The sequence below is a fragment of the Capsicum annuum genome, chromosome 7 (assembly GCF_002878395.1).
Source record: "Capsicum annuum cultivar UCD-10X-F1 chromosome 7, UCD10Xv1.1, whole genome shotgun sequence".
Taxonomy (NCBI): Eukaryota; Viridiplantae; Streptophyta; class Magnoliopsida; order Solanales; family Solanaceae; genus Capsicum; species Capsicum annuum.
In genome coordinates, this window is record NC_061117.1 from 184,627,309 (window position 1) to 184,639,654 (window position 12,346).

At 36.3% G+C, this 12,346-nt stretch overlaps 1 protein-coding gene across 1 annotated transcript in view; it reads right to left on the minus strand.

Moving 5' to 3' along the window:
* Positions 1-1,307: 1,307 nt before the first annotated feature.
* LOC107876708 (myb-related protein 1-like) overlaps positions 1,308-12,346 on the minus strand; it is a 51,246-nt gene continuing 40,207 nt past the window's right edge. Inside the window, exons 5-6 of the mRNA XM_047394082.1 lie at positions 1,694-1,839; positions 1,308-1,373 (exon numbers count right to left, since the gene is read on the minus strand). Of these exons, the coding sequence (XP_047250038.1) occupies positions 1,308-1,373; positions 1,694-1,839 (212 nt within the window). The remainder of the gene's footprint in view (positions 1,374-1,693; positions 1,840-12,346) is intronic.

The following is a 12,346-nucleotide window of genomic DNA, read 5'->3' on the forward strand; positions in this document are numbered from 1 at the left end:
CTGCAATGATGAAAATTATCTGCCAGTTCATAGCTCGCTGCCCTTTTCTTTGTCAAAAGGTCCTTCATGAATTTGGTGTACCCTGGCATTTGCTCTAGTGCCTCCACCAAAGGCACATTAATAGTCAGCTGCTTTAGCATGGTCATGAATTTACTGAACCTGGTGTCATCAGCCTTCTTCTTCAGTCTCTGAGGAAAAGGTGGTGGTGAATTTGGAAGAGTTTTCTCCACCACTTTCTTTTTATTGTGCTTCCCATTATCAATCTTTTCAGACTGCTGGCATCTAGGTGTAGTATCATGAACGTTCTCATCCTGATCTTCAACTTCTACAGAATCATCACAATCTGCTTCAATAACATTCTCCTCTATACTATCAACCACGAGCTTGCCCTTGGATAGATTTTCCAACACTTTACCACTCCTGGTTGTAATAGCCAAACATGACCCATCCTTCCTTGGATTTTGGACAGTGTCACTCGGTGAAGTGCCAGCTTTTTTTTGATTGAATGCCGCTGATAGTTGACTCATTTGTTGTTCCAGCTATTTTATTGAAGTGGAATGCGAGTCAACCAATTGATTTATTGAGGACAAATCATTTTTTACCTCAGTTATTCCCGTATTGTTTGCCTCCACTCCTTTCAACAGCTTAGCCATTATGTCCTCTATGGACATCTTCCCAGAGCTAGGTGCAGCAGTTTTACGATTTCCAGGAGGGACATACAAACTGCTCCTATCATTCTTATTCTTCCAATTCCCTTGGTCTCGGTCCTTGTATTCGGATTTTTCATAATAGTTTCGACCTTGGTTTCCTTGGACATTGCCTCAGAAACCCCCTGATTATTCAAGTAATTTGCTTCCTCCTCAAAATCAGAGTCATCTTTTCCCTATGATACAATAGCCTTGACCTTCTCTGTCCTTCCTGATAACAAATGCTTGGTAAGAAGGTCCATATGCATTTTCATGTGAGCCATATCCTGGTCACGTTCCTCTTCATTTTGCCTCTGTTCTGCAGTCATGCCAATAGAGACAGTAGAGCTTTCTACCTCAGAATCCCTGGTATGCCAAGCTCTACTCTGCTTTGTCATACGATCCAGCATATCACATGCCTTAATAAACGTATGGTCCATGAATGACCCACCCGTAGCATTATCAACCACTGGCTTAGTCACCGAGTTCAAAGCCCTATATAATATTTCCATCAAGTGGACATTGGTCATCTGATGATTTGGGCACTGCATAAGCTTCTTCTTGAACCTCTCCCATGTCTCGTGGAGAGCTTCAGTTAGAAGCTGTCTGAAATTGCTTATGTCATCTCTTAATTGTGCTCTCCTGGACGGCGGAAAGAATCTTTCTAGGAAACCTTCTTTCAGTTGCCTTCAATTTGTAATAGAGTCAGGAGTTAGCCCGTTTAACCATAGAGTTGCCTCTCCAGATAGAGACAATGGAAATAAGCGCAGTTGGATCGCATTCTGTCCAACCCCTGGATTGTCAAATGATTTGTATGTTGAGATAAAATTAATCAGATGCATATTTGAATCATCGTTTGTAAGTCCACCAAATAACCCTTTGAGTTGCAATAGCTGGATCATGGTGCTCGTGATATTGAACTTGGCTTCGGGTGTCAAGGGCGGAGGAATAATAGCCCTTGTGGCACCAGCCCCATCCAAATCGTCATCATCATCATCAAAAGCAACCTGAACAGCTCGGCGTTCAGGTTTCATTCTAGCTTGACGATCTCTGTTGATATTCTTGTTCACTGGTGCAACCACATCATCTGCACGCATTGGATTTAATAACTCATCATCATCCAGGTCCTCATTATTAAGATTTGGTACCCGACCTGGGTTATTAGCATTCTGTTGATTTACTTGCGCAGCTGCCAATGCAGCTAATCTAGCCTGATCTTGTTGAGTAGCTATCCTTTCAAGGTCACGTTGCACATCCATTCTGCCAATGAGATGTGGTTCAGGATTTATAGGTAATAATGGCTGACTAGATCTTCGTGTATTTGGCATGCAATCCACTAAACTTGAACAAAATAAAAACAACAAACAAAAAGTAAAATTTGAGAATCTTTGACCAAAGGGTCTATTAACTATCACAAACTTAGTTGACAACCGTATTCCCCGGCAATGGCGCCAAAATTTGATACGCCCAAATTACAACTCTCGTTAGAAAGTGTAAGCGGTCGCTGTCAAATATAGAACCCAACTGGGTTGGGTGTCGAATCCCACAGGGAATACTATGATCACTAAGTATTGTGATTATTATTAGACTGTTGATCGAAGGTTCCAAGGTAAGGGGGTTTGGTTTAAGTGCACAATAATATTATCAGTGTAACGATGAGATGATATGTGTAATTATATTTGATCACAGAGAATGACAAGTTAGGGTTATACCCACCTTGTAGCTTCTACTTCTCTATTAACTATGAGTAATATGAATTTTATACATGCATGCACTTATAGAAAGACTTATTCTAATTCTAAATCCAAGTGTTTTTCAACCATCAAGGATTTATTCACCGTAGTTCTCTCGAATCCAAAGTGTACAACCAATTGTACGAACTCTCCAAGAAGTTAATCCTGCTAAGGCATTAACGTGTAAAATAGAGGTTGGAAACCCTATTTTCTTGTCACACTCTCTTTTCCAAACAGTAACTTTTCTATCGAACAAGTTATTGCTATAATGGCGCATTCCCTATGTTTGCAACCATGAGAATGCAATTAAAATGAATAGAGTAATGATATAAGTGGCGTGACACATCATAAATTCACAAACTCATAGCAATAGAGAGTATACTACAAGGTTTCCATAACCCTAACAAATAAGCTTAGCTACTCATGAATAAAACAGAAATCAACATAGAAATATTCATCATACCAAAACTTAGAACGATCTTGGTGATGAATATTGACTAGTGAAATTAAGAGAGAAACACGTTTCTCTCTCCCTGTCCTCAAGCTACGCTGCTATTCTTGTTCTCAAAATAATACAGAATGTCAATAATGAACTAAAAATTCAGCAATCATGCTTTTAATAACATCCTTCTCTAATAAATTGCTACTGCATCCTTAACTATTTAAAAAATATTGAGTTTGCCCGGGAAAAAGTTCCCATGCGTCACATTCAGTCCAAGAGCTGCTTTCCTTTTTATGTGAAGTTTTCCTTTGCTGTCCACAGGTCCCCAAAGTGCTGAAATTTTCCTCATTAGTACCTGAAAAGCATGCTAATCACATAGGTCAGCTCACTTAACTAAAAATAGACTAAAAGTGCAAGAATTATGTATTTTATCCTCAAAACTTAGCTAAAACATGGGTAAGTTATGGTGCTAAGACGTATAAATACGCCCAACATCAGCCTTTAGATCTAAAATGTAAGGCTTCTCAATAGAAAATTTAGCTAGAAAGGTTACTCTATTGTTCAGATCAAAATCCTATTTCTTTGGTATATAAGTGTATGAACCCTTACTAACAAGTGCATTCACCATCTTATTATACTTTTCAATACCATCACTGTTAAAATTTATTAATATCGCTGCAAGTACCTTGACACCGAGTCTTTCCTTAATAGGAACTACCAACTCATCATTATCTATGGTATCTATAATAGAGATCATACGCATGTCCTTTGGATGCTTCATGGACCGATATACATTAAAAGTAACCTACTCATTATTTAATTGAAACTTTATCTGCGCGTAGTATCCATATCTACTAATGTCTGTCTAGTTATGAGGAAAGTCCTTTCCAATATAATGAAAACCTTAAAGTCAACCACACAGTGAAGAATCACAAAGTCATCCAGAAATATGAAGAATGCTACCTTCGCCAATATATCACACAATATTCCTACTGCTTCTTCACAGTGCGATCTACCATCATAGTCTTATAAAGGTAGATTTAGGTAACCCCAACCCCAAATACATGTAAATGATTAGCAGCATTAGGTTAATACTATCACCCAAGCCACATATGGCCCATGAAAAATTCAAAGACCCGATAGTACAAGGAATTATGAAAGCTCCCAAATCTTTCTTCTTCGCTACTATAGAGCAGGTTCATGGGATCAAAACTTATAGTCCTCTTCTTTGTTACCTAGTCCTTCATAAATTTTACATAGCTCAACATTTGCTCTAGAGCTTTCTTAAGAGGGATATTTATCGACCAATCCTTCAACATTAAAATGAACTTCTGATATTTTTGTCCTCTTTATGTTTTTCAATCTTTGGAGAAAGGAGGAAGAGGTCATGGAATTAGATTAAATACTGGTGTAACCTTACCCTTGTATTTTTCAATCTTAGCCTTTTTGCAACAACTAAAGGCTTTTGATATGCATTCTCATTGACCACCATATTCTCTACTTTATTTTTATCTACATCATCAATGATCACGGGTTCATCCCCCTCATCATCGACCACATGTATAGGTGCATCAGTAGTAGCCTAACTATTATGAGTAGTGATGGCTAGGCAATGAATATTATTCTTAAGATTTTGGTTGGTTTTGCTTGAAAGTATGCCCAGTTGACACAGGTTTACTGCAATGGACATCTTTCCAAATTATTGCTTAAGTTGTTTAATGGCATTCACATGAGATTTAACTTTTTAGATCGTACCTGAAATGTCTTCCCTAAGCACTTTAAAGAAATTTTCTTGGCTTTCCAACCCCTTAACAAGTTTTTCAAGCAAAGCTTCAATTCTTGAATTTTGAAACTCAACATTATAGTTCTCTGATGGAACATAAAACCCACTCTTGTCTTTATAATTATCTTTCCATTTCCAAACAATGTCTATCTCTACTCTTGTCTCTATACCCAAACCTATTATAATTGTCTCCATAATTTCCTAGAGGTTTAATTATCTTGATTGGACCTTTGAACCTTAGATCAAGAACTTTCCACCTCTTTGTTATGATATTTAGCCTCTTTTTCATTATCTGAATCTTAATATCTAGAAGCCTTACATCATGCATATAATGTATTAAACTTCTTCACTCCAACTATTGTAAATTGCTTATTAAGCAATCCAATATTAGTCCTTAACTGTGATACCTCTTAAGCTACTATCTCATCTAGTACTCACTACTCATTGAAGGATCTAATTGCATAAGTATTGGGTGATCTGTCTACTTCTTGAGTATGCCACCATTGGTTGGTTTTTATATTTTGATCTAAGATTTCAGAAGCATGCTCCCATCATTAACTCATGAAGGCCCCACCAATGATAGTGTTTGCTACAACCATAGTGTTAGCATTCAAGGCTTTGTAAAAGATCTCTAGCAAGTTAAAACTAGTAATTCTGTGATTGGGGATATTTTGTAGATTTTTCTTGAACAATAAGTGAGTCTCGTTTAGTGTCTATGAATGCAACTATCAGAATTTATATACCTTATCTTTCAATTGCAGCATTCTGGAAGGTAGGAAAAATGTATCCAAGAACTGAGTCTGCAGCTTGTTCTAAGTAGTAATAGATCCATGGAGTAATTCACCTAACTATAGAGTAGCTTCTCCCACCAGAGAAAATAAAAATAGCCTCAGTTGAATAACCTTTTTGCTTACACCATGTAGATTATATAAAGTCCAGACCCCTACAAATTTCATGATATACATGTTTCCATAAATAGTAGGCAGCCCAACAAGTACACTCATCTAATTTTGTAGTTGGATCATCATACTCGTGATGTCAAACTTAGTATCTTAAAGCAATTCTAGTGGAATGATTCCACTTGTTTCAATCAACTCTTCATACCCTAAGTCTTCCTAGATATTATCATAACCAGAAGAATACTATTGGAGAGGTTGTTGTCCATTTCTTCTCAATTTTCCCCTTACATCAAGTATAGCTTGACGATTTGCCTCGTCTTGTCTAGCCTTTTTTTCCCTTGCTGCACGACGGGCAACTGCTTTCCTAGAATTTTTCTTAGACATTAATTGATTAATGACTTATTTTGTGGTATCCTGAACATCATATTGTTGTAGTGGCTAATTTAATTTTTTTGAGTCTCCATGAACCCCCTCAAGTAGGGCTTCTTGATCAAGAGCTCCTTATTTCTCCATCTTTTAATTTTGGTCTCAGAGTTGTCTCAATTTAAGGATCAAATGGAATTGGGATATTTCCTTAACTCTGAGTATTGGGCATACATCGGTATGTATTCAAGAAATATTTGAAAAAAGTAAAATCAACAAATAAAATAAATATCTTGATAAACACAATCAATCAACTCTGTAATTATATATTTGTAAGACCCTTAAAATTTTAGTCATTTTATTTTTAACCTTGTCGTATTCGTAATGTAAATTTTTTACTTGAATTATGTTTAGGGATGTTAAAAGAGTGATTTGGAAAAGTTTTGAAATTTTCAGAAAGGGTTTGATGTTATTTTGGAACTCTGAGGCAGTGAGCCTCTGCGATATCACCATTCCACAAAGGTTAACCTCCATGATATTTGTGTGCTATGGAGGATAACCTCCATAATAAGACCGTTCTATGGTGACATTTTAATTTCATGCAGGTTTTTTTTTCACTGGGGGTGAGGCGCTTTTAATATTTTAATCCTTATACGATCTTTAAACATAAAATAAGCCTCTTTTATTAAGTTTTAAAAGATCAAATCATTCTCTTTCACTCTTAAACTCAAAATCCAAGAAACCCTAAGGTTTTCACAATAAATTCATCATCCGGGCTTCAAACTTCAAATTGTTTTCAATTCATTGTGTATTTCAGGCATGTTTCTCTTTCCCCAAACTTTAATTTTACATTGTGGCATAAATTGAATGGATTTTTATGTATATTAAATTGTGGGTTTTGATATTAGGTTGAGGAGTTTGAGTTGTTATTATTTAAATGGTTGAAATGGAGAACATGGGTTTCCCCAAATTGGATGAATTTTTGCCTGAAAAAGCATGAACCTCAACCCACATGGTAAATATGACCTTTTTTATTCATGGAAAGTTGCATAGTTTAACTTGCTTTTGAACTCAATGCATTACATTAATGAATAAATAGATATAAATACGGATTCGAATGGTCTTGGTGGCCATGAATTGGCTTTAAATAGAACTTAGGAGTCAATGTGGTTACGTGAAATGGTTTGACATGTTAAATTTAGCTGGCAAGCATAATGGTATGATGATACCAAGTGGTAAATATCTTAATGAATGACTCCTAAGTTATTTGATTGTTTTTTGTACAAATTGTTTTAATTTGGGCTTAAAGTATTTTGTGTAGCTCACTGTGAAGGTGTAAATATTATAGGAGATTTGTAGAGAGCTTTTCGTCTGTTGCCGCACCGTTAATGAAGTTGACTCAGCAAAAGGTAAAGTTCTAGTGGTCCGATGCTTGCGAGGATAGCTTTGAGAAGTTGAAGGATAAGCTGACTTTTATGCTAGTTTTGACCCTGCCTGAGTGCACTGATATTTTTTTTATGTATTTTAATTCATCCCGTGTAGGACTAGGTTGTGTGTTGATGCAACAGGGTAAGGTTGTAGCTTATACTTCTAGCAAACTTAAGGTTCATAAGAAGAATGAACCAACTCATGATCTAGAGTTGGCGACAGTGGTTTTAGCTTTTAAAATTTGGCACCATTACTTGTATAGGGGTGCTTGTGGACATTTATTCAAATCATTAAAGCTTGCAATATGTGTTTACTCAGAGGAATTTGAATCTCAGGCAGAGGTAGTGGCTTGAAATACTCAAAGATTATGACATGAGTCTTCACTACTATTCAGCTAAAGCTAATGTGGTTGTTGATGCTCTTAGAAGGTTGTCCATGGGGAGCTTATCTTATGTAGATGAGAAAATAAGAGGATTGGTGAAGGATATTCACCAGTTTGCTAATTTGGGAGTTTGTCTTCTAGACTCTGAGGATGGGGGAGTGATTGTTTAGGAAGTCGTAAAGCCATCTCTTAGTGTTAAGGTGAAGGAAAAATAGGTTTTAGACCCTATTCTGATGCAGATTAAGGATAAGGTGAGTCAACAAAAAGTCCTGGAATTTTAGATTATGGGAGATAGCATTTTAAGGTATAAAGGTAGGCTGTGCATTCCAAATGTTAATGGGTTATAGTAAAGGATTTTGACTGAGGCTCATAAGTCAAGGTATATAGTTCATTTGGGTTCAACAAAGATATACCATACTTTTAAATGAGATATATTAATGGAATAATATAAAGAGAGATGTGGTGAAATTTGTGGCTAAGTGTATGGTCTGTTATCAAGTTATGGTTGAACATTTGAGGCCTAGTTGGATGTCTCAAGAGATGGAGATGTCCATGTAGAAATGGTAGATGATTAACATGGATTTTTTTACGGGTCTTCCATGGTGTCGCAATTAGAATAATTCTAATAGGGTTATTGTGGATAGGATGACTAAGTCTGCTCACTTCTTTCTTATGAGGACTAATAACTCTAGAGAGAATTATGCAAAGTTGTTTATCTAAGTGATTATGAAGTTGCATGGAGCACATGTGTCCATTATTTCAGACCGAGGTACACAATTTTCTTCTCACTTTTGGCATTTGTTTTAGAAAGGTTTGGTAACTAAGTTGAACCTTAGTACCAATTTCCACCTTCAAATAGATAGACAATTAGATCAGACTACTTAAACTTTAGAAGATATGCTATGAGCCTGTGTCATTGATTTTGGGGTAGTTGAGTTTATCATTTACCTCTTATTGAGTTTGTGTACAATAACAGTTATTATTCGAGTATTCAGATGTCCCCGTTTGAGTCTATTTAGGGTAGGAGGTGTAGGTCTCCTTTTGGATGATTTGAGACTAGATTGTTTGGCCCTGACTTGGTTCATTAGGCTATGGAGAAGGTAATCGTAATTATAGAAAGACTCAAGACTTCTCCAATTCTCCAAAAGTCTTATGCGGATATGAGGAGAAGGGAATTGAAGTTTGATAGAGATTGGGTGTTCTTGAAGGTTTCTCCTATAAAAGAAGTCATGAGGTGTGGGAAGAAGGGGAAACTTAGTCCTAGTTATATGTTTCTATTAGATTTTGAGAAGAATTGGATGTATTGCTTATGAGTTGGATTTGCCTGTAAGTTTGAGCTCTACTCATCCGGTATTCCATATGTTGATGTTTAAAAAGTGTGTGGGTGATTCTTCTTTGATAGTACCTATTGATAATGTTGGTGTTACAGATTCCTTATCCTATGAGGATGTCTCGGTGAAAATATTGGATAGGCAAGTTCTTAGATTAAGGACCAAGGATGTAGTTAGTTTCAGTGAAGGTTCATTGGAGAAATCAAAAAGTAGAAGAGGTTATATGGGAAGCTGAGGAAGATATGAAGTCCAAGTATCGCTTCTTGTTCCCCGTGTCTAATGAATATGCTTAAGGTATGAATATTTTTTCCCTCTTGTCAAAAATTTGAGTTTATCATTTGATTCTGATGCATTCTTGCTAATCTCATACTACAAGTATCCTAACTCACCATTCAGGGATGAATGATCCTAAGGGGGGAGGGGGAGGGATAGTCTAAGACAATTAAAATTTTTTATCATTTTATTTTTGACTCTCCCATGTTCGTGGATATTTTGAAACTTTGAGGCAGTGAGACTTCATGATATCACTGTTCCACAGAGGTTAACCTCTACAAAATTGGTGTGATGGAGGACAACCTCCGTAATAAAGCTGTGCCACGGTGATATTTTATTTTTGTGCAAACTATATTTTTCATTTGGGATGAGGGGATTTTGGTATTTTTACCTTTTGTATGACCTTTAGACATAAAATAAGTATCTTTTCTTCAATTTTGAAAGATCAAATCATTCTCTTTCACTCGTAAAATCAAAACCCAATAAAGCTTCATGGTTTCACAAAAAACTCATCATTCAATGTAATACCCCAAAGTTCCTAGCTAATTTCATCCCAACAATGTCTAGTATTGGCTTCTTAATTGAATTATGTTTACTCCATGAGGAATTTTCAAGATTTTTACTTTTTTTTCATGTGGAAAATTCAATAAGATTTTTATCGACATTAGATTCGCCCAAATCCGATAACCGGGTCAGAAGTTACGACTATTTCAAGTTCCCGTTGTAAAACAATGCCATATTGGTCAGTGGCATGCCACGCCACAAGCTAAAATGTCAATTGTCCTTTTCCAGTATCTCAGCGTGATCTCTCTGCATCGCACCAAAGTTGCAGGTCGCAAAAGAAGGGCCAACATGATGGCTCCATATCGCGCCATTTCCCAATTTCCCAGTTGTCAAATTCCAATGACACGATGCGATAGTGCCGCATTGCGCCAAGGGTCCAGTTTAGGAAATTTTTACAATTTGTAAAATACGTGTCCAAGGGTTAAAAGGGTCAATTTTCCACCCCTATTTAAACCCAATAATACGTGATTTAGCTACTCTTCACCTGAAGTATACTAGTTTCTCTCAATTTTCTCTTAAGAACAGGCTAGGGTTTCAATTAGAGATTCAATTTCAAGAAAGTCTCTCAATCAATCTTCACGAAACCAAGAACTAAGGTATGCACAGTGTTTATTCATGGATTTCTTTCATCCATGAAGCCCAAGAATCGTCTTTTAAATTATATATCATGATATCTATGTGGTAAAGTGACTATGTTCATGTTGTTATGATTGTATAACTACCACGATTGGATATTTATCATGTTTTCATGAAACCATGTTCATTTAGGGTTGATTTTCATGTAATGAAGTTAAATTGTGGAATCCTATTGTATTTAATTGATGATCATACCTATGCCTTAAATGGAGCATGCAAGGTGTTTGATAAAATGCTTAGTATAATAGAAATCCTATATAATAACTCAATTATGTTTAAATGTTAAATGCCTGCAAGTTACTCATGTTTAACATGACTTCCATATCAGTGATTATGCTTTATGCTTGTTTGATGAAATGTACATGATACTAGAAGTATGTAAGCAAGCCATGATTATGTGCTCTTTTGCCCATGTATTAACTTGAGGCATTCAAGTGCCTCATCAAATATTCTCCAACTATTATATGATGAATTATGGACTCTAGTCAATGAATTATGGACTCTAGTCATGTGTTCAAGAGTGTCAAATTATGTTAGTTTCCTTCTATCGAATCCTGGGGGTACTTGTACCCGAATAATATAGCTGTGTGCCTAGAACCATGTCATGTTTCTACAATATTCTCAATCAAGCCATGTTCAGTAGACTTCAGTCAGTCTCACAACTTAGGAAATCTCAGTAATCTCATGAACTCAGTTAGACTAACAGGATTCAGTAGTATTCCATCAGTCAACGGAATCCAGTAAACTCAGTAACTCAATTCAGTTAATCATGTTTAGAGTCTATTCAGATAGGAGTAGGTATTAACACGGGTTAAATCCAAGGATGGGAACACACACTATCAGATAAGGGAGTGATTTTTAGAAGTCATCCTTGCATCCCAGAACTATGTAGCCAACATAGGTTGAGACATCAACACTGTCCAATGAGGGTTGATAAGGTAGATAAACACTGTTAGATGAGGGTCCCACCATTCTCGTTTAGGGGACACTATCAGATGAGGGTCACCCATAGCTTGTCCTTACCAGTGGCAAGGTATTGACACCCTTCTAATTGAGGTTACAGGTTGGACCCCAATTTAGCTATAATAGCTTATCAGGGGTATGTCGGTTAGATAACTATTTCGCATAGTTTCAGAATCAGTCTCAGTAAAAGAACTCAGATAGTTCTTCAGATCTCAAGATTGTCAGATAAAATCAACTCAGATACAGTAGGGAACTCAGCTAGTTCCATCAGGTTCAGAACTATCAGATACAGTCACCCATGTTATCAGATATATCAGTTAAATCATGTTATCAGTAGTCAGACTCATTAATCATGTTTTCACGATCTCACCAATTATTATTATATATTCATGCATGCATTCTCACGTTCATGTTAGTCAGCCAGTTAATATTGTTCATACATATGAACCCCATGCATTCAGCCTATCTCACGTGTAAACCAGTACATTCAAAGTACTGACGCATTTGTGCTATGGTGTCTTATACCATAATTTTAGAAGCACGAGCTCCAGAGCATCAGTAGCATCCCAATTTCCACAGTTAGAATTCACAGTGAGTCCTCATCCTTTGAGGACATGATCATTACTTTATGTTATTATTTATTTCAGCTCATATTTGCTAGATGGAGTTAGTTGGAGACATGTTCCGTCAACTCTATATTCAGACAGTTCTTAGATACTTTTAGATTTAATTCACACTTCAGTTGTTTTCAGTTTTGTTTTGGTATCGATATACCATACTATTCAGATATTATTATTTCAATTATGATTTAGTGTGAACCTTATGGCCTTAGATCCTTTATTTCTGCATTTATCTAGTATATT